Consider the following 24,014-nt stretch of genomic DNA (forward strand, 5'->3'; position numbering starts at 1 on the left):
TATTATCCACCTGAACCCACCGATTCCATATTCTGCTAAGAGTCATTGGATCTCGACCGACGCGAGCAGCAATGTCGCGATACGATAAACCGCAACCGCGATAGGCTACAATCCGACCTTTATCAAAGTCGGAAACGTGATGGTACGCATTTCTCCTCCTTACACGAGGCATCACAACGTTTACCAGGCAACGCCCGTCAACTGCCGTTTGTGTGTGAGAAATCTGTTGGAAATTGTCCTAATGTCAGCACGTTGTAGGTGTCGCCACCGGCGGTAATCTTGTGTGAATGCTGTGAAAAGCTAATCATTTGCATATCACTGCATCTTCTTCCTGTCGGTTAAATTTCGCGTCTGTAGCACATCATCTTCGTGGTGTAGCAATTTTAATGGCTAGTAGTGTAGTTAATTATTCAGCAAAAATTTTATGTCTACTTTTCTCAGAACTTTGTTATTTTGCCTTGATTCCCTCGTGCTCTGAACGTCCCATATCTGTAATTACTTCATATTGTTTGACACAGAACCCTAAGACCTCAGGTTATTACACGAATTGATTATCCTATGAGCTGTGTAACATTTTTTAACAAACATTAAAACGTACACCTCGTTATTACGTGTGGTCATTGTCAGACTGCTGATCATCTACCTTCACTGCAGGTTGGGGACCATTCCTACAAGAGAGTGCAAGAATTCAAATACCTAGGGGCACTTTTCTCTGAGAACTCGTCATGTGAAGCAGAGATCAATGCCAGAATACAAGCAGGAAACCGATCTTACCACAGCCTAGCACAACTGCTTCGGTCCAAATATCCCTCCAGACAGTTCAAGATTCGACTGTACAAAACCCTGATCCAGCCTGTTGTTCTATATGGCTGTGAGACAAAGTATCCGGAAACAGGACCTCCATAAGCTCCTTGTTTTTGAGAGAAAAGTGCTTCGGAAGATCTTCGGTCTGGTTCTTGATGCAGATACACGGGAATGGAGGATCAGATACAACCAAGAGCTTGAGGAACTATACCAGCAGCCCAACATGGCTGGAACTGTCAAAGCCAAACGTATGCAGTGGGCCGGCCATGTGGCCCGGATGGAGGGTCACAGATGGCCTCGGAAGCTCCTGGATTAGATTAGATTAGATTAATACTTGTTCCATAGATCATGAATACGACACTTCGTAATGATGTGGAACGTGTCAGGTTAATAAAAGATGTCTGTACAAGATATTACATTACACAAAATATTGCATGACACTAATGTTTAAGTTGGTTTTTTCCCCTCCCTTAATTTATATCTAAAAATTCAGCCAATGAGTAGAGGGAGTTGTCATCTAGAAATTCTTTTAATTTATTTTTGAATGTTGGTTGGCTATCTGTCCGGCTTTTGATGCTGTTTGGTAGGTGACCAAAGACTTTTGTGGCAGCATAATTTACCCCTTTCCGTGCCAAAGTCAGATTTAACCCTGCATAGTGAAGATCATCCTTTCTCCTGGTGTTATAGCTATGCACACTGCTATTACTTTTGAACTGGGTTGGATTATTAACAACAAATTTCATAAGTGAATAGATATATATACTGTGAGGATCCTTAGATCCTTAAATAGATGTCTGCAGGATGACCGTGGGTGGGCACCAGCAATTATTCTGATTACACGTTTTTGAGCAATGAATACTTTTCTACTCAACGATGAATTACCCCAGAATATGATGCCATACGAAAGCAGTGAATGAAAGTAGGCATAGTAAGCTAATTTACTGAGATTCTTATCACTAAAATTTGCAATAACCCTAATAGCATACGTAGCTGAACTCAGACGTTTCAGCAGACCATCAATGTGTTGCTTCCAGTTTAGCCTCTCACCAATGGACAGACCTAAAAATTTTGAAAATTCTACCTTAGCTACAGACTTCTGTTCAAAGTCTATATTTATTACTGGAGTTGTGCCATTTACTGTGCGGAACTGTATATACTGTGTTTTATCAAAATTTAAAGAGAGTCCGTTTGCTGAGAACCACTTAATAATTTTATGAAAAACATCATTTACAATTACATCACTTAGTTCTTGGTTTTTGGATGTTATTACTATACTTGTATCATCAGCAAAAAGAACTAACTTTGCATCAATGTGGAATGGTAAGTCATTAATGTATATCAAGAACAGTAAAGGACCTAAGACCGAACCCTGTGGTACCCCGTACCTGATAGCCACCCAGTTTCAGGAATCAGCTATTGTTTTAACATTTCACACCTACAGGAAAGAGACCGCCAGGGAGACACAAGAAGCGTTGGAGGGATGGACTCCGTGAAGATTTAAACCGAGTGTCAATAGATGTGAACGGATGGCGGATAGCAGCAATGGACAGAATACAGTGAAGGAGGAAACTTGTAGATGCGTGCGGTCCACTGGGCCTGATCACGTAGTAGTAGTAGTAGTATTAAAACCTACAGTTGAACGTGAGCTGCGAACTATGGTACTACTCGGCATTTTCATATCAACTGCTATTGCCAAGATGAAAGAAGAGGTAAAGGTCAGATAAAATCCTAGGAACGGCAGGGGATCAAACCCGTGACCATCGTATCTGTAGTCCGGCACTTTACTAGTGAGCTATCGGGTTGCACGTGCGGCTGGAGACAGAGAAACAGCAGTTAGCGGTAGCGATATACCTTGGCGATGTGTGGGTCACGGCTGGCCACGGTGACGACGCCCCAGCGGCGGTCGGCGTCACTGAGGTCGCTGGTGTTGAAGTCTACCCGCGTGGTCGAGTCGGAGGGCAGCTGCCCCACGAGCTCCGGGAAGAACTGCACCTGCCAGTCCCAGTCCCAGCCTGAGTCTGAGCCGTCTGGGGACTGGCCGGCCGCCAGGCAGCCCGCGCACGCCAGCAACAGCGGCAGCCAGCTGTGGGGCAAGCGTTACACACTGTAATGAGGCAGCCAGTGTTGCGAATAGCGAAATACACCGTAACAGTCTTTTATAATTAACAAGATCTGTCATTCACTCTGTATATTGAGCAAGCAGTAAAGGACATCATCATCATCATTTAAGACTGATTATGCCTTTCAGCGTTCAGTCTGGAGCATAGCCCCCTTATAAAATTCCTCCATGATCCCCTATTCAGTGCTAACATTGGTGCCTCTTCTGATGTTAAACCTATTACTTCAAAATCATTCTTAACCGAATCCAGGTACCTTCTCCTTGGTCTGCCCCGACTCCTCCTGCCCTCTACTGCTGAACCCATGAGTCTCTTGGATAACCTTGCTTCTCCCACCATCTAAGTCGGTTCGCCCTGACTGCTACATCTATAGAGTTCATTCCCAGTTTTTCTTTGATTTCCTCATTGTGGACACCCTCCTGCCATTGTTCCCATCTACTAGTACCTGCAATCATCCTAGCTACTTTCATATCCGTAACCTCAACCTCGTTGATAAGGTAACCTGAATCCACCCAGCTTTCGCTCCCATACAACAAAGTTGGTCGAAAGATTGAACGGTGCACAGATAACTTAGTCTTGGTACTGATTTCCTTCTTGCAGAAGAGAGTAGATCGTAGCTGAGCGCTCACTGCATTAGCTTTGCTACACCTCGCTTCCTAAGTACTTGAAACCGTCCACCTGTTCTAACTTTGTTCCTCCTATTTGGCACTCAATCCGTTTATATTTCTTTCCCACTGACATTACTTTCGTTTTGGAGATGCTAATCTTCATACCATAGTCCTTACATTTCTGATCTAGCTCTGAAATATTACTTTGCAAATTTTCAATCGAATCTGCCATCACAACTAAGTCATCCGCGTATGCAAGACTGTTTATTTTGTGTTCACATATCTTGATCTCACCCAGCCAGTCTATTGTTTTCAACATATGATCCATAAATAATATGAACAACAGTGGAGACAGGTTGCAGCCTTGTCTTACCCCTGAAACTATTCTGAACCGTGAGCTCAATTTACCGTCAACTCTAACTGCTGCCTGACTATCCATTTAAAGACCTTTAATTGCTTGCAAAAGTTTGCCTCCTATTCCATAATCTCGTAGAACAGACAATAACTTCCTCCTAGGAACCCGGTCATATGCCTTTTCTAGATCTATAAAGCATAGATACAATTCCCTGTTCCACTCATAACACTTCTCCATTATTTGCCGTAAGCTAAAGATCTGGTCCTGACAACCTCTAAGAGGCCTAAACCCACACTAATTTTCATCCAATTGGTCCTCAACTAATACTCTCACTTTCCTTTCAACAATACCTGAGAAGATTTTACGCACAACGCTGATTAAAGAGATACCTCTGTAGTTGTTACAATCTTTTCTGTTTCCGTGTTTAAAGACTGGTGTGATTACTGCTTTTGTCCAGTCTGATGGAACCTGTCCCGACTCCCAGGCCATTTCAATTATCCTGTGTAGCCATTTAAGACCTGACATTCCACTGTATTTGATGAGTTCCGACTTAATTTCATCCACCCCAGCTGCTTTATTGCACTGCAATCTGTTGACCATTTTCTCCACTTCCTCAAATGGACACAAAAGAAAAATTCGGAGTAGGTATTAAAAGCCATGGAGAATAAATAAAAACTTTGAGCTTCGCCGATGACATTGTAATTTTGTCAGAGACAGCAAAGGACCTGGAAGAGCAGTTGAACGGAATGGACAGTGTCTTGAAAGGATGATATTCGAGGGTAATCCCAAATGTAAGGTCTCCTATTTTTTATAAGTACATAGGCCTGTTTATTTCTACAGTGGTTCGCATCAGTTTACAGCTTGAACATGTAGCTATTTTTCGACATAATCACCATTTCTGTCGATGCATTTTTGTAGACGCTGTGGCAGTTTTTGTATGCCCATGTCATAACAGCTCGAAGACAGATCCGCGGCTTTGGCGAAGAAGGATGCCGCCACTGGCGTGGTTGTTGCTTGGTCTCAGATGTAAAGTGGTATGCCCAGATTTCGTCACCCGTGACAACTGAGTCCAGAAAGTTGTCCTGTTCGGCTGCAAGGCGGTGAAGAAATGCGCGGGAAGCATCAACTCGTTGCCGCAAGTGGTCCTCAGTCAGCATGCGTGGCACCCATCTTGCGCACGCCTTCCGGTAGTTCAATGTTTCCGTTAAAATCCTGTGAGCGCTGCTTCGAGAAACCTCAGGAACCAACGTGCAGAGATCATCCAGACCGATCTTCGTGCATGCTTTGCTCAACCTTCAACACTGTCTCCTCAGAAAGTCTCCCGCTCCTCTTTTCGTCGTGAATTTCGGGACCATCTGTAAACTCTCTACACCACTTACGAACATTTTTGACATCCATGCACGACTCACCATACACTTCCGTCAATTGGCGATGGATTTCAAGCGGCGCAGTGCCCTTTGCGTTCAAAAACCGAGTAACTGCGCGCAATTCGCACTTGGCGGTAACATCCAACAGGAGCTCTGTTCTCAACGGCTGCCAAGCCAAGACAGAGCCACACAGCGCGTGAAGCAATCTTCATAACAGTGTGATCAACTACCATACAAAAAGAGTTCTGTACTTATAAAAAAATAGGAGACCTTACTTTTGGGAATACCCTCGTAAGATGAACATCAACAAAAGCAAAACGAGGATAATGGAATGTAGTCGAATTAAGTCGGGTGATGCCGAGGGAATTAGATTAGGAAATGAGACACTTAGAGTAGTAAAGGAGTTTTGCTATTTGGGGAGCAAAATAACTGATGATGGTCGAAGTAGAGAGGGTATAAAATGTAGACTGCCAATGGCAAGGAAGGTGTTTTTGAAGAAGAGAAATTTGTTAACATCGAGTATAGATTTAAGTGTCAGGAAGTCGTTTCTGAAAGTATTTGAATGGAGTGTAGGCATGTATGAAAGTGAAACATGGACGATAAATAGTTTGGACAAGAAGAGAATAGAAGCTTTCGAAATGTGGTGCTACAGAAGAATGCTGAAGATTAGATGGGTAGATCACATAACTAATGAGGAGGTATTGAATAGAATTGGGGAGAAGAGAAGTTTGTGGCACAGCTTGACTAGAAGAAGGGATCGGTTGGTAGGACATGTTCTGAGGCATCAGGGGGCCACCAATTTAGTATTGGAGGGCAGCGTGGAGGGTAAAAATCGTAGAGGGAGACCAAAAGATGAATACACTAAGCAGATTCAGAAGGATGCAGGTTGCAGTAGGTACTGGGAGATGAAGCAGCTTGCACAGGATAGAGTAGCATGGAGAGCTGCATCAAACCAATCTCAGGACTGAAGACCACAACAACAACAACAACAACAAAAATTCGTAAATTTTTGCAATATCAGATGCTTTCTTACTTTTGCACATTATGTTATTCAATTTTGTCCCATACATCTAACTTTTGGAGCTCGATTATCAATGAATCTGTGGAAATAAGATTGTCTGACAAGGAGACTCTCATCAATCGAGATAGCGGTTATCAGCTAAACTATGCTTGGAATCCTGTTATAGAGAAACTTCGTAGTCGACGTAGTTATCTGCATAAAGACTAAAATCGACCTGATATCGATACGCCAAGCTTTCACCGTGGAGGGCGCAAGGCGCAGCGCACGGAGTTGTTATGAATGCGCACGCTGAGCAGCGCATGCACAATGTCACCTCGGTATGGCTATAAATAGCGGAGTTCAGCGCGTACTCTCCAGGAATACTACAGTGGTACTCATCTGAAGATGGCCAGAAGACTCTGCGCCGAAATATCGTGGCAGGATGTTACCGACATCCGGCAGTTCTCCCGTGTTTTTATGGATCTGCCGTAAGTCACTTGAGAGTTTACAATGAGATGACAAAATTCATAAGATACCTCCTAATATCGTGTCGGACGTCGTTTTGCCCGGCGTAGTGCAGCAGCTCAACGTGGGACGGACTCATCAATTCACTGGAAATCCCCAGCAGAAATACCGCGCCATGACGCCACTACAACCGTCCATAATTGCAAAAGTGTTGCCGGCACAGGATTTTGTGCGCGAACTGACCTCTCGAATATGTCACATAAATGTTCGATGGGGTTCATTTCGGGTGATCCGGGTGGTCAAATCATTCGCTCGAATTGTCCAGAATGTTCTTCAAACCAATCGCAAACAACTGAGGACCGATGAAATGGCACACTTTCATCCATAAAAATTCCATTGTCGTTTGGGAACGAGCGGTTCAGTGGACCAGAGAACCCAGCCCATGCTGTGTAAACACAGCACACACAACTATGGAGCCACCAGCTTGCACAGCGTCTTGTTGACAACTTGGGTCCTTGGTTTTATGTGATCTGCGCCACATCTAACAAGGGGAAGGCCTCAGACACGGCCAACCGATTCGGCTCAAATTTGGCAGGTCGCTACCTAAAACGAAGGAAGCTAAGATATTTTGGGTCAACGCCCGCGCTTTTTTGAGAAGAGCACCCCTAAATGTTATGACGAGCAATCGACTCAAAATTGGCGGAATCGATAGATAATTGTAAATAGAACATTCTTCATCATCAGGTACGGGGTCCGAAAATGCATACTTTTCCAGAAATCTAGGAAAGAAACTTTTACAACTGCCGCTTCTGTACCCACATGGTCAACGCTTTTCGCCGACAACACCGATAGAGTGACAGGCTTCTTTCTGACATGACATTCCTGAAAAACTTCTTTCAAAAGTTACTCTCAAGTGCAAGATTAGATCTTTCTGTAATTCAAATACAGCTGGTTCCCAGGAATGTTTATAAAGTCTGGTCTGTCACCCATATTTTATGGGAGTTTGTTTAATTTTGGAGACATAGATAAATGAGTTAGCTAAATGTTTTTTGCAATTAATGTTTTATCTTGTTAGAGTTTCTCAAGTATTTGTATACAGAGCTTTTGTTTAAACAAATATTAATGGTAGTTAAAATAGAAACAGACTGATGCTGTAGGCTGGAAAACGCAGTTTTGTATCATGCTTTCGATGTCCATTATTTGATAACTGTTTAATTTGAAAGTTTTCTTTAAGTTTGTATTTTTGACACATGTTATAAATTGACTTTGTTTTGCATTTTTTATTTTTTTAGTCCTCCCTTACTTAATGCAGACTGATTTGTTGTATTTCATTGTGTAGCAAAATAGAAATCAGAGGAATTACAGTAAAATCTGAGATAAAAAAAAAATAGCGCAACGGCCAAGGTAACTGGCTGGGAATCGGAGTACCCGGGTTCGAATCTCGATGAAACCTAGCGGATGTTCTTCTTTTCGTTTGTATTTTTCCATATCTCAATTGATAGGGATAGGAGGGTTAATAAGGTAAGTAAAACAATAAGGAATGATAACAATAAGGTAGGCAAATAACCCTCCTATCCCTATCAATTGAGATGTAGAAAAATACAAACGAAAAGAATAACATCCGCTAGATTTCTTCGAGATTCGAACCCGGGTTTTCCGATTCCCAGACAGTTACGTTCTTTTTTTCATTTTCTTTTTTTTCCGTTTTGTTCGTTGTTGATCGTCGGGTTTGGTCGTTGCGGAAGTCACATGGCATCCGTTCAAGTTCGTTTGTTGATCCTTCCACTCCTCTTTTTTACCATGTGAATACAGAAGCGGCAGTTGTAAAAGTTTCTTTCCTCGATTTCTGGAAAAGTTTGCGTTTGCGGACCGCATAGCTGATGATGAAAAATGCTCTATTTACAGTTATCTATCGATCCCTCCAATTTTGAGTCGATTGATCGTCATAACCTTCAGGGGTGATTTTCTCAAAAATATCTTAAGAGTGTTTCGTTTTAGGTTGTACAGAAGCAGTGCATGTGCAGTGCATTTTAGAAGATATTTCGTTTATATAAATAAAATCATGTCTTACTAAGGAGTGGAGAAAATCCGCGACAATTATCACAGGTTTCGAGGGTTACTGAAAATCTTCGGATTTGTTTATACAAATAAATGACATGTCTGCACGTAGGCGTCCACAGCAAGAGTCAGTTGACGTAAAACGTTTCTCTGTATGGTACCGCGTCATATTGCAGCCTAACGTAACTGTCACTGGATGAAACCGACTTTGGCTGTGGCTGCTGTGGCCTACTTCTTCTTGGTCTGCTGCTGTGCTGTGTTCTCGAGTAAAAGACAATGCTCAGTTGGATCCTACGTGGCTAATTCAAAACACACATACGAAGAGAAACCACTTCCACGATACCCATGATTTACAATTGAAGTAATCACTGAATAAGTTTTTCTCATTTTTAAAATTTGATTAACCTTCAAAATGAACTAGATGTTCCATCAGAGTACCAAGATTCTCAAAGTGTTCCGCCAGAAGAAACGTTTGGGAGCCCCTGCTCTAGAGAGTTCATTGCTGTATTTATTGGAAAATGGAAGGAGGAAACGAAAACAAACTTCACGGCTTGAAAGTGTATGTGATGTTGTTTCAGTGATCACAATATCGATTCAAATTTACAAAAAACTTTTCAGTATGAGCTCACTCATCAACATATATTACCACTTTGTCTTGTGACAGCCAGAGCGAGAGCACCAGCAGCAGCGAGTACTGTTTGTATAAAGCGTTTATTTTGCATTTTGTTTACGACCTTCCACTAAGGAAGGGATTCTATTTGTGTTTATCTGCTCTGCATAGTAACTAACAGTTCTTGATAAAACTTTACGTAGTTTTCGTGTTAGATTTCTTAGTGTTTTCTTGATCGTTTAGAACAGAAAGCGCCCTAAAACCGTCTTTGTTTGTTTCGCGGCCGTTAGCCACTAGTCACTTGAATCAGCAGTTGTCTTGTGACAGCCAGAGCGAGAGCACCAGCAGCAGCGAGTACTGTTTGTATAAAGCGTTTTTGTACTTATTTGCTGCGCTTAGCTTTTAAATAGTTTTTCTGGGAAAACCTAGCGTAGTTTTCGCGTCTCGTATTTCAGTGAGTGTTTCTTGATTATCAGAGTAGCTCATCAGAAGATTATCTTGGGAATTTGTCACCGTATAGGGTAGGGTAAACATAGTCATGTGTAGGGACTGTGGTTGTTGTGAGCGGACGCAAGGAGAATTGGCCACTCTTCGGGGGCAGGTGGAGGCTTTGTCTGTCAGGCTCATCGAGCTCGAGGCGCAGGCGTCGGCTCGTAGTGGCGTTGGGGCAACTGTGGTGAGACCTATGCCTACTTCGGTGGCCTTGGAATCACATGGAACCCGTGATATCGCTGCGTCTTCCGGCAGTGAGCATCTTACCGGTCAGCCATCACTCCAGGGTGAATGGCGGACAGTGGTGGGCTCGCGCGTGCCTGGCCGAAAGGCGAAGGTGGGATCTGGCCGCGTGGCAGCTGCCTTACCCCTTTCCAACAGGTACGGGGTGCTTCCTAGTGGTGATGACATCGTTTCCGAGCCACCACAGGATGCCTCGCCTGTTGGGCCAGTGGCCGATTCTCCGGCAAGGTCCCGACAGTCACAAAGGGCGGGCCTATTAGTTATAGGGAGCTCCAACGTTAGGCGGGTTATGGAGCCCCTCAGGAAAATAGCGGGTAGGTCGGGGAAGAATGCCAGTGTGCACTCGGTGTGCTTGCCGGGGGGTCTCGTCCGTAATGTGGAGGAGGCCCTTCCGGCAGCTATTGAACGCACTGGGTGTGACCGGCTGCAGATAGTAGCACATGTCGGAACGAATGACGCCTGCCGCTTGGGTTCTGAGGCCATCCTTGGTTCCTTCCGGCGGCTGGCTGATTTGGTGAAGACAACCAGCATCGGACGCGGAGTGCAAGCTGAGCTTAATATTTGCAGCATAGTGCCCAGAGTCGATCGCGGTCCTCTGGTTTGGAGCCGTGTGGAGGGTCTAAACCAGAGGCTCAGACGACTCTGCGACTATAATGGTTGCAAATTCATCGACCTCCGTTATTGGGTGGAGAACTGTAGGGCCCCCCTAGACAGGTCAGGCGTGCACTACACACCGGAAGCAGCTACTAGGGTAGCAGAGTACGTGTGGCGTGCACACGGGGGTTTTTTAGGTTAGAGGGACCCCCCCCCCCCCTTCGGCGAAACGATAAAATACCTGACGGCTTACCAGAGAGGACATTATCATCGTTGATAAAGAACGTCCGTCCTCAGAGACCAAAAACAGGAAAAGTTAACGTAATATTGGTAAACTGCAGGAGTATCCAGGGCAAGGTTCCTGAATTAGTATCTCTTATTGAAGGAAATAGTGCGCATATAGTATTAGGAACGGAAAGTTGGTTAAAACCGGAAGTGAACAGTAACGAAATCCTAGACACAGAATGGAATATATACCGCAAGGATAGGATAAACGCCAATGGTGGAGGAGTATTTATAGCAGTAAAGAATTCAATAATATCCAGTGAAGTTATTAGCGAATGCGAATGTGAAATAATCTGGGTTAAGCTAAGTATCAAAGGTGGGTCAGATATGATAGTCGGATGCTTCTATAGACCACCTGCATCAGCAACCGTAGTAGTTGTGCGCCTCAGAGAGAACCTGCAGAACGTCGTGAAGAAGTTTCGTGATCATACTATTGTAATAGGGGGAGACTTCAATCTACCAGGTATAGAATGGGATAGTCACACAATCAGAACTGGAGCCAGGGACAGAGACTCTTGTGACATTATCCTGACTGCCTTGTCCGAGAATTACTTCGAGCAGATAGTTAGAGAACCAACTCGTGAAGCTAACGTTTTAGACCTCATAGCAACAAATAGACCGGAACTTTTCGACTCCGTGAATGTAGAAGAGGGTATCAGTGATCATAAGTCAGTGGTTGCATCAATGACTACAAGTGTAATAAGAAATGCCAAGAAAGGAAGGAAAATATATTTGCTTAACAAGAGTGATAGGGCACAAATCGCAGAATATCTGAGTGACCACCATCAAACGTTCATTTCTGAGGAAGAGGATGTGGAACAAAAATGGAAAAAATTCAGAAACATCGTCCAGTACGCCTTAGATAAGTTCGTACCGACTAAGGTCCAAAGCGAGGGGAAAGATCCACCGTGGTATAACAATCATGTACGAAAGGTACTACGGAAACAAAGAAAGCTTCATCATAGGTTTAAGAGTAGTCGAATCATAGCTGATAAGGAAAAGCTGAACGAAGCGAAAAAGAGCGTAAAGAGAGCAATGAGAGAAGCATTCAACGAATTCGAACATAAAACATTGGCAAACAATCTAAACAAGAACCCTAAAAAGTTTTGGTCATATGTAAAATCGGTAAGCGGATCTAAATCCCCTATTCAGTCACTCGTTGACCACGATGGCACCGAAACAGAGGACGACCGAAGAAAGGCAGAAATACTGAATTCAGTGTTCCGAAACTGTTTCACTGCGGAAAATCGTAACACGGTCCCTGACTTCAGCCGTCGCACGGACGCCAAAATGGAAAATATTGAAATAAACGATATCGGAATTGAAAAACAACTGCTATCACTTAGTAGCGGAAAAGCATCCGGACCAGACGAGATACCCTTAAGATTCTACAGTGATTATGCTAAAGAACTTGCCCCCTTTCTATCAGCAATTTATCGTAGATCGCTGGAAGAACGTAAAGTACCTAGCGACTGGAAGAAAGCGCAGGTCGTTCCCATTTTCAAGAAGGGTCATAAATCAGATGCGAATAATTATAGGCCTATTTCGCTTACGTCAATCTGTTGTAGAATAATGGAACATGTTTTGTGTTCTCGTATTATGACGTTCTTAGATAATACAAATCTCCTTCATCATAACCAACATGGATTCCGCAAACAGAGATCATATGAAACTCAGCTCGCCCTATTTGCCCAAGAAATTCACAGTGCCGTAGACACTGGCGAGCAGATTGATGCCGTATTCCTGGACTTCAGGAAGGCATTTGATACGGTTCCGCACTTACGTTTAGTGAAAAAAATACGAGCTTACGGAATATCGGACCAGGTTTGTGATTGGATTCAGGATTTCCTAGAAGAAAGAACACAACATGTCATTCTTAACGGTTCAAAATCTGCAGATGTAGAGGTAATTTCGGGAGTACCGCAAGGAAGCGTGATAGGACCTTTATTGTTTACAATATACATAAATGACTTAGTTGACAACATCGGTAGCTCCGTGAGGCTATTTGCAGATGACACGGTTGTCTACAAGAAAGTAGCAACATCAGAAGACTCGTACGTACTCCAGGAAGACCTGCAGAGGATTAATGCATGGTGCGACAGCTGGCAGCTTTCCCTAAACGTAGATAAATGTAATATAATGCGCATACATAGGGGCAGAAATCCATTCCAGTACGATTATGCCATAGGTGGTAAATCATTGGAAGCGGTAACGACCATAAAATACTTAGGAGTTACTATCCGGAGCGATCTGAAGTGGAATGATCACATAAAACAAATAGTGGGAAAAGCAGGCGCCAGGTTGAGATTCATAGGAAGAATTCTAAGAAAATGTGACTCATCGACGAAAGAAGTAGCTTACAAAACGCTTGTTCGTCCGATTCTTGAGTATTGCCTTACCAGGTTGGATTAATAGAAGAGATAGACATGATCCAGCGAAAAGCAGCGCGATTCGTCATGGGGACATTTAGTCAGCGCGAGAGCGTTACGGAGATGCTGAACAAGCTCCAGTGGCGGACACTTCAAGAAAGGCGTTACGCAATACGGAGAGGTTTATTATCGAAATTACGAGAGAGCACATTCCGGGAAGAGATGGGCAACATATTACTACCGCCCACATATATCTCGCGTAATGATCACAACGAAAAGATCCGAGAAATTAGAGCAAATACGGAGACTTACAAGCAGTCGTTCTTCCCACGCACAATTCGTGAATGGAACAGGGAAGGGGGGATCAGATAGTGGTACAATAAGTACCCTCCGCCACACACCGTAAGGTGGCTCGCGGAGTATAGATGTAGATGTAGATTCGGTTGAGAATGGTTTCATGAAGCTGTTGTATCCTCTCTTGAAGGAATCTGCCAACAACTGTTGTAATTGGTCTTTATTGTCCTGAATACTGGAACGTCCCAGGTGGTACCACACACATTCTACTGGGGACAAATCTGGGGGTCTTGTCGGCCACGGGAGTACAGCCTCATCCAGACAGTTCATAGACGCACATGCCGCGTGCGAATGAGCCTTTGCCTATTGAAAAATTGTACCGCAGTACTAGGTGAGGTAACACGCGAGTTGCGGCGGCCACGGCTCGGTCCGCTGGGCAAGCCGCGGCTCGTTCGCAGCCGCGTGATGCCGCACAACGGCCGGACCACGTGGTCCATCGGCCGTGTGGGTGGCAATTCCATACTGACGCTATGTCGGTGAAAGAGACACGCCGGGAGTGCCAAATATGACAGACTTCGTGAAACCATCATGGCAGACATTTCACAGTTCGTATAGAAATTAATAGTAGCCAGATGAATCATGATACCTCAAAAAGAAACATGTACATTGCTATTAATTGATGGTGTAATCAAATTTTCAATATCTTTATTAGTTTAAAAGTTAGTATCTGACAGTAAATTATACAGGGTGAAAAGTATTTAAACCGACAAACTCTGGCCGGCCGCGGTGGTCTCGCGGTTCTAGGCGCTCAGTCCGGAACCGCGCGACTGCTACGGTCGCAGGTTCGAATCCTGCCTCGGGCATGGATGTGTGTGATGTCCTTAGGTTAGTTAGGTTTAAGTAGTTCTAAGTTCAAGGGGACTGATGACCTAAGATGTTAAGTCCCATAGTGCTCAGAGCCATTTGAACCATTTTCGACAAACTCTGGGAGGTTGTAGGGGACATCAAAGCAAATATTTTTCCCTAATGTCATTTTTTCCTATGAGGATTATTTACACCAGTGGAGGTCATATTATGCTCTTCATTTGTTAGAGGCCGTATTACGGTTGTTAGAGGGCCTATTACGCTCTTCAGTTGTAGGCAACTGCTGTCCACCAGTGTAGTAGTGCATTGTCTCTGTTTACTAATGGATCGATACACCTGGAGTGAGTACACTGATATGGTTGGTGAGTACTACGTAGCACACCACAACGGACGAGCTGTACAGCGGGTTTATCAACAACAATATCCTAATCGCCGTATCCCGCATCATACGACCTTTGCTGCTGTGTACCAACGTCTGCGTGAGACCGCGTCATTTAGCAGATTACCTGGATAGGGACGTCGTCGCACAGCAAGAACGCTGCAATTTGAGAAAGTTGCTGGAAGTCGTCCCGCTCGCTACAAGACAACACATGTGGTTCCAACATGACGGGGCGCCGGCACATTTCAGTACTCGTGTGCGTCGATTCCTGGACCGACGGTTCCCAGAAACGTGGATTGGCAGAGGTGGTCCTGTCTCATGGCCTGCTCGATCCCCAAGTATGTCCCCTCTGGACTTTTTTGTGTGGGGAGAGATGCGCAACCTTGTTTAGGCAACTCCTGCTGCATCAGAAGAGGATCTGGTTGCCCGGATAGTAGCAGCAGCAGGAACAATTCAGGATACTCCTGGGGTTTTTGCCCGTGTCAGACAGAACATGATCCAACGGTTTAACCTTTGTTTACATGTCAATGGAGGCATTTTTGAAAATCTACTGTAATTGAAATTGGGTTGTGTTAATGTGTTGTCTCTTGGTCATAAAAAAATGGAAAAGTGTTTGTTGGTTTAATTAATTTACCGCCAGATAAATCTTCCTCTACCGGTTTAAATACTCCTCATAGGAAAAAATGACATTAGTGAAAAATATTTCTTTTGATGTCCCCTACAACCTCCCAGAGTTTGTCGGTTTAAATACTTTTCACCCTGCACAAGTAACACCCAGCAATGAATTTCTAAAATCTAAACGGTTCATCCGATTTCGTCGATCGACGTGTCTTTAGAAAACTATTAGTGTAAACCTAAATTGGTATAAATTACAGGCATGTAATTTGAATAATACATGAGTTATTGGAGGTCGCAGTGGCCGATTACTATCGATCGTGTCAGGCTATAACTACTCCCCAGTTACACGAAAAAACGGTAGCAGCATGCTTATAAATATATTTATTCATCTATGTCTTTGCTTATATCCGATATATACTATTCATGAAGAAATTGGTTAAATATTTACTGTGTTTTAGAAAGCACAGAGCCACTAGGCTGCTGGCCTACCTTCATTACTATTCCTTTGATATATGTTTATTTAACTTGTTTATGTATTTAATAATGTGTGTTAGAGCGCGTTTATGGTCCAGCCTTAGGAATATTTATTTGGTATTTTAAACATAGCTGCACAACAGCAACGGTTCCACGTAATAAAATTATAAACAGCCGATCAGCTGCAATGGATAAAGAATTCTTTACCTAGGTTTCAACAAATTTAAATTTGTCTTCTTCAGAAGGTGGCAATTTTACATTAGTATGGACTAATGTACCATCGCCGTTTTTACAAATGTCGGCATAGATCCATTTGTCAAAATTAAAATATATCCCTAGAAATAGGGTTTGTCACGTAAATATAAATTAGTATATGGATGTTGCAGAGCTCACAACCGACTCAAGTCATTCCTTAGTACTTCCGTATCCCACTTCTTAAACTTAAGACTACTCTTCAAAACTAATACATTGTGATCTGAGTCTATATCTGCTCCTGGGTACGCCTTACAATCTAGTAACTGATTTCGGAATCTCTGTCTGACCATAATGTAATCTAACTGAAATCTTCCCGTATCACACGGCCTTCTCCAAGTATACCTCCCCCTCTTGGGATTCTTGACCAGAGTATTCGCTATTACCAGCTGAAATTAAATACAGAACTCAATTAGTCTTTCTCCTCTCTCATTGCTTGTCTTAGCTCATATTCTCGTGTAACCTTTTCTTCTTCTGCTACCCTATAACTGCATTCCTGTCCCCCATTTTCATCTTCCTTTGCACGCTGTATTACCTTTTCAATATCCTCATATACTTTCTCCATCTCTTCATCTTCAGCTTGCTTCGTCGGCTTGTACACCTGAACTATCGTTGTCGGTGTTGGCCTGCTGTCGAATCTGATAAGAACAACCCTATCACTGAACTGGACAGTAAAAAGTACGAAACATGGTATGTGCCGGCGAGGATATGTGTGTTGCTTGAATGGGCGTGGCTCAGAGTTTCAGGAGATCGACGTTAGACGTCAAGCAATGCGTCTTCTCAGTTTACAGTCAGTCAGAAGTAAGACGGCATCCGCTCAACTGAAGCCGTTTTGTGTGCTGCAGTTTGCAAAGAGAGAGTCAGTTATTTCGGTCTAGTTTGCTTTTCATCGGTGTTTTGTCATTGATCCGCCTGAAACTTAAAACATTAGTCGTTGGTACCAACAATTTGAAGAGACAGGAAACTTGTGCATATTTAGGAGTCCTGGTCGACCTCGCACTTCTGATGACATGATGGAAAGAATTCGGCAAATGTTTGAGCGGAGTCCACGAAAGTCCACTCGCCGAGCAAGCAGAGAACTGGCAATGCCTCTTACAACTGCCTGGCGCCTGTTAGGGTGTCGTTTGGTTTTTAAACCATATAGACTACAATTAGTGCAAGTCCTTCGGTTTGGTGATGAACGGAAACGGATTGACTTCAGCAGTGTTCTGCTAAAGGACATGAAGAGAATACATTTTTACCACGGTTAATTTTTGGTGATGAAGCAATATATCGTGTTAGCGGTGCTCATATGAGGACTGCAGAACCTTCATGACATTATTGAGCACGAAAAAGAACCATCAAAAGTGAATGTCTTTGTGACATTTCTTGTGAGAAAGTGTACGGCCCCTCATTTTTGAGGAAAACACAGCGACTATAATGAACTACCTGCAAATTCTGCAGAATTGGCTTTTACCACAACTTCAGGACGACTTTGATGACTTCATTTTCAACAGCATGGAGCTCCAAAACACTAGCACAACAACGTACTTCGGCTTCTCAGACACCCTGCCTCAACGCTGGATAGGGTGCACGGGACCCCGGTACTCTGCCCTGCATTCTAGGCCTCCAAGATCGCCAGAAATGACCCCACGCGATTTTTTCTTGTGGAGATACGTGGAGGAAAGTGTGTTCATTTCCCCTTTACCTCGTGAAACAGAAGAAGTGGAGAAAAGAACAACAGCCGCATTAACTTCTGTAAAAGCAGATTCATTGCGTGAAGTTTATGACGAATTCAACTATCGTCTAGATGTTTTTCGTGCTGGTGGATACAAAGATAATTTGTAATTGTAATCTTTAAGATTTAGTATTTTGCTATCAATCCCATGTTTGTGGTATGTTTTTATCAATAAATATGGAGTTTTGAAATCAGGTCATTCTTTTTGGAACAACAGCACCTTAAGTGTCCAGCACTTGGGTAACACAAAATAATAAAAATAATAATATATTTATACCAGGCACTGCTAAATGTTCTGTTGAATGGATCATAAGATCCAGAATTTTGCTGTCTTAACGGCCTTATAACTTGCTGCATATGAAGGGCTCATTTCAATAGTGGTACAAGTCCATTACCTCCACTTTTCTGCCTATAATGCTTCTGAAATTAATGATCTAAACAAACAGAAAGAAAGGTGCATCTCTAGCAATAAGCCATATGCTTGAATACTTCTGGTATCTCAACTGCAGATTTTTCAGCGCTCATTTAACTTTAGGACTACGTATCTCAAGATGAACAAAAGTGGACTTGTACCGCTATTGAAATAAGCCCTTCATATATAGGTCTTCTGTGGAGCGAGTATCGGATAGGTTTTTGCAGACGAGGAAATGATGTCACCACACTCACAGAACTCAGCTTCAATCATGAAACCCCACTTACTGAGTTCGGCCTTGCATCGTGACACCCCTGTCCTCAATCGGTTTCGTGCCTTCCGTGTCAGTTACGGCAGAGGAAAGCACGCAGTAGGTTCCTAAGTGATGTTGTTCCCCCAACCCTTTCGGTTAATGAATTTCGCCTTAACTCTGTCGGGCAGCTCCAGGTGCTGATGGAATTGCCGATGCTGTCCTTTCCTTAGATACGACAGTAGCACGCAAACAACCGACCAGCTTCACTGTTTCCGAGGTGCTCGTCCCCATAAAAATCTGCCCTTCGTCACAGTCGGTTACGTCAGTGAATTTCCCAGTTCTGTTATTCAACAAAAGCTGGTAATAATAATAATAATAATAGTAACAATAATATTATTGGTAGCAAATTACTTGTTAAAAGTCTTACACATATTTGAATGGTTAGAACTTTTAGTAATACAGTTTACGTTTATGTATGTATTAGTATTACTGTGCTACTTAAAATCACTGATAAAGAGGGTTCTCGAGGAAATTAGTTATATGAGTAAACTTTTCTTTCCTGTTGCCGGGTTTCGGTTAACATACGTTGTTACAATAACGTCAGTGTTATACGGTTGTATATGACGATTACTGCCTTAGCTAAAATACCGTCCTAGTAGTTAATTTAAGCGACAGGGTGGATCAGTGTCCAGGTCTGAGACCTATTATCCTTTAAATATGTCGAAAGAGGGCCTTAACCTAGTTCCTTATTAACGCTTTACGCTACAGGACAGATATTTCTGCGTTCTGCAGATGGTCTGTCGGTTACGGTGTGGTGTGTGTGTGTGTGTGTGTGTGTGTGTGTGTGTGTGTGTGTGTGTGTGTGTATGTGTGTGTGTGTTGACTTTAGACTTATGTCAGTCATTAGCGTCAGTTTCTCTGTGCATCAGATACCAGAGGATGTCTTCATTTCAGATTAGTGCTGTTACTATTATATGTGTGTGGTTTCTGTTCTTTCAGACATGTCCGAAAGAACGGACACTACACATTTAACAGTAACACATCCACCTTGACTGCATTTCATGACATCTTCAGTGTGGATGCACCCCGTGTCCGACCTCCACGTCTATATTTATACTCTGAAAACCACCGTGAGGTGCATGGCAGTACCAGTCATCATGGTTTCTTCCCGTTCCATTCACGTATAGACTGCGGGAAGAATGATTGTCTAAATGCCCCTGCGCGTGTAGTACTTATTCTAACCTTATCCTCACGATCACTGTGTGAGCCACACGTACTGTTTGTACTGTATCCCTAGAGTCATCATTTAAAGCCAGTTCTTACAACTTTGTTAACAGACTTTCTCGAGATAGTGTATGTCTATCTTCAAGAGTCTTCCAGTTCATTTCGTTCAGTATCCCTGTGACACTCTGCCATGGATCAAACAAACCTGTGACCATTCATGCCGCCCTTCTCTGCATACGTTCAATATCCCCTGTAAGTCCTCTTTGGTACGGGTCCCATAGAGTTGAGAAATATTCTAGAACTAGTGCTGTAAGCACTCTCCATTGTAGACTGATTGCTCTTCCCCTGTATTTACGAATAAACTGAAGTCTACCTTCTGCTTTACGCACGACTGAGACAATGTGATCATTCCATTCCATATCCCATAAAGTTTTATACCCAGGTATTTGTGTGAGATGGCCGATTCCAGCAGCGACTCATTGATATTATAGGATACTACGTTTTCTTTTTCGTTTCGTGAAGTGCACAGTTTTACATTTCTGATAATTTAAAGAAAATTGCTAATCTTTGCACCACTTTGAAATGTTATCAAGATCTGCTTGAATATTTATCCAGTTTCTTTAGGACAGTACTTCATTACAGGTAACTGCACCGTCTGAAAAAATCTCAGTTTACTGTTAATATTGTGTGCAAGGTCATTTATATACAACATAGACAGCAAAGGTCCCAACACACTTCCCTGGGGCACACCTGGAGTTGCTTCTAATCTGACGATGACTCTCCATCCGAGATAACATGCTGCGCCCTCTCTATCAAAAAGTCCTCAATCCAGTCACAAATTTCATTTCATACTTTTCACAATAAGCGTAGGTGCAGACTGAGTCAAATGCTTTTCGGAAATCAAGAAACATTGCATCTACCTGACTACCTTGATCAAAAGTTTTCAGTATATGTGAGAAAGTGCGAGTTGGACCTGCGGGAATCATACGATATGCTGCGAGCAATGAGGAAAATGGACAGGATGCACTACAGAGATGTGCGCACAAGTTGGGAATTTGAGGTGGACGGGAAGCGTGCTCGAATAGGCAAAGCTCTTAAGGCGACCGTATTCGCAGTTGCGAATATGTACAACCATCAGCTGTATAACAGAATCACGTCAATGAAAATTCGTGCTGTACTGGCAGTAGAACGCAGATTTCCCGCTTGTCGCGTGTGGTCGCCTTACCATTCGGTCATCCGAGCACGACTCAAGGCCAGACCCAAACTTCGTACGTCGTCAGCCATCTGTCTACTACCTGAACTCGTACATCCATTATATATATTCCCGTATAGGGGAGACATGTTATTTGAAAGTCGCTTGCCCGGTGTCAGCGAATAAATATGATATTGCAATGGCTGTGTTAATCCGAAGTACAATGCAATGTTCCTTTAGACATGCATGCATGCATGTCCGAAAAAACAGGCACTGCGGTGCCGGGAGACATTGCCGGCACGGTAGCTCAGCGTGTTTTAAAAAAATGAGTAAATGGGTCACCGATGAACTTGAACAAACACCATGGAACGTCCGCCCCGAACAAATACAACCAACACTAACGAACAAAATGAGATTAAAAAAATGGTAAGGTGACTGCTTGCGATAAGTTGGAGATCCAGGTTAGAGTCTCGGTCCAACACAAATTTTTATTGTCGTCATTCCATTATATAGCTGATGGATACCCATATTCGCAACTGCGAAACAATTCATGTAGTCACCATAGTACCTGTTATTTTGGACATGCAAGAGTGTCTGAAGGAACTTTGCATTGCACTTGGGAATAACGCAGACACTGCACTATCGTATCTTGAGATTGTGTTATTCAGTAACACTTATAAAACCTTGGAATGTCTAGAAACCTATTATATTTCTTGTACGAAGACAACTATCAAAAAGAGTCGAAACGCAATAGGTAACTCCATCCACGCTGGAGTCAAACCTGTAAATATCTGTTGTAGTAAGTAAGCATTATCGACCGAAACAATGGTGTGTGTATAAGTTTATTCAATGCTGATTAAAAATTGGGTGTAAGCTTTTAAAAATCCCATAAACTCGTAAAACATTTTTTTTTCTACTTCAACAGTGATGGTTAGTTAATTTCAGGCTTGGAGGAGCAATGATGTTCAAAGATAATGATGCATAAGTATATAGCATAAATATTGAGAATATTAGCCGTTTTAAACCGTCAGACATAAAGAAGTCTCGAGGAAAGTGAGAATATATAAAAGGTGGCAACCACTCAGAAGAATTATGATACAGGCATTAACATCTACAAGAAACTATAAAGGATAATAGCCTTTAATATGAACATGATAGAAGTAATTCAGGCAGTGAGATCACATGTAGAGACAAAAAACTTTCAAAACGAAATGCGTCAGACTTTATAGTGACTTGCCACAAATGGCGACCTCTGTCAGTATACTTGAATAAAAGAGTCTTGGTTTCGTAACAGAGGCTGTTTGATTCAAGAATAATCTATACGACTGCTGTACCAGTCGGTCACATGGAGTGGGAGATGTTTTATCGTTCAGTATTTGTCAATACGTCGGAGCGATTTATAAGAAAATTAAATAAGCTTCAGAATTTGCAAAAGACTCTTTGGCGTCAAAGTGATTAAAGAATTGCTGCACTGACTGAAGAACAGATAATCCAGCACAGTCGTAGTGCTTCGTAACTACTCTTTCTCATTTTCTATGCGGCAGCACAAACACTGAGGAAGAGTCACGGTGATTCAGCAGGCGAGTGAACATTGAATGTCAAAACGACAGCACAGAAATAAAGCGAGGTCTCGTGGTCGTGCGTGGGATGGTTTTTAACTATGCAGCTACAGGCGGAGGATCGAAGTCTTGTTTCCTATGGTTACAACGACATGCTGTGAATTTTGCAGTCCCGTAACCGAACAGTACTTATCTGGTGATTGCCGATCGTTAACTGTCTGGTGACGTCATGTTTCCAGGAATGACGCCCACTAGATACACAAAGACGTCATGGGCTTTTAGTGGGCATGACATGGACTATGAACAGACGTAAGGAGAGATGTTAGATACAATACATCGGTCTCGATATAAAATATTTGGATAAGAATTTTGGTATTGGGATTACGTTATTATATCAGTGAATCGACCTAACAAATGGGACGAGTGACATGTGCTTTCCACGGGAATAAATAACGCATCTGAAATCTCGTACATCACTGTGGATCTTCGCTTTCGCAGCGCGATTTTACCAGAGCAGATCAAAACAACTAAAGTTTGACTAATTTATTTTGAGCATCGATATTTAATTTAACAAACATACAATTACAACAAACCTTGAATATCTTAAAAGTTTTATCGCGAAAGGAAAATTCTTTTAGTTTCTACTAATTTTAATGAATCAATGATTGCTCGTTAACTAACGCCTTCCTTTCGTTGACTCCGCAAACAGCCGAGCTTGAAGACAATTCCTAATACATACAATAAGACAAATTTGACACTCAAAATATCTGATAGCTTTTATGAGCAGGAGATAATAAATATGACAATCACTTTGTTAACTAACATCAGTGCAAGCTGGCTCAGCAAAACCTACAACCTTATTTTTCAACGTGAACAATATTTTAGCACGTAGTTTAAACAGTTACTTCTTTGACAGTCAAAAAGTAACATTTCCTGGCTAAACTAAGATAGAGTACAACTCCTATTTCAAAGCTGGATAATTAATTACCACAATGAAGGCAACATTAACCTACAACAGTTATGAAACAACTAGGCAACTTAACCGGCCAACCACAACTTCTCTTTTTCTGTTGGCAAGCCTGGTAGCCGGCAGCCTTCCCCTGCTCGTATATCAATGCGCCAGTTCACCTTCCTTGCCCATACATTTAAAAAAACCATGGACTGTTCCGGGGATTCTTTGAAGGCTGTTGTAATAATCGCCCTGGATTGCACACACAATGACGCGGACTCTGATTTGGCTTACAGTAAACTTCACAAGCTGCAGGCAGACATCGCGCGAGGCGAGCGTTCAATCTTCCCTTCACTGCAGTTATCGCATACCAGTCACATCATTGCCACCCGTCACCTGCCCCAACAAGGCACACAAGACATACCTTCCGCCAGGGATCTCATTCTCTCTCTCTCTCTCT

The 24,014-nt window shown here is 42.8% G+C and overlaps 1 protein-coding gene across 1 annotated transcript in view; it reads right to left on the minus strand.

Moving 5' to 3' along the window:
- Positions 1-24,014, minus strand: part of LOC126190126 (ileal sodium/bile acid cotransporter-like) — a 228,606-nt gene that overhangs the window by 62,587 nt on the left and 142,005 nt on the right. The window contains exon 2 of the mRNA XM_049930996.1: positions 2,656-2,887. Within this exon, the coding sequence (XP_049786953.1) occupies positions 2,656-2,887 (232 nt within the window). The remainder of the gene's footprint in view (positions 1-2,655; positions 2,888-24,014) is intronic.

The sequence above is a fragment of the Schistocerca cancellata genome, chromosome 1 (assembly GCF_023864275.1).
Source record: "Schistocerca cancellata isolate TAMUIC-IGC-003103 chromosome 1, iqSchCanc2.1, whole genome shotgun sequence".
Taxonomy (NCBI): Eukaryota; Metazoa; Arthropoda; class Insecta; order Orthoptera; family Acrididae; genus Schistocerca; species Schistocerca cancellata.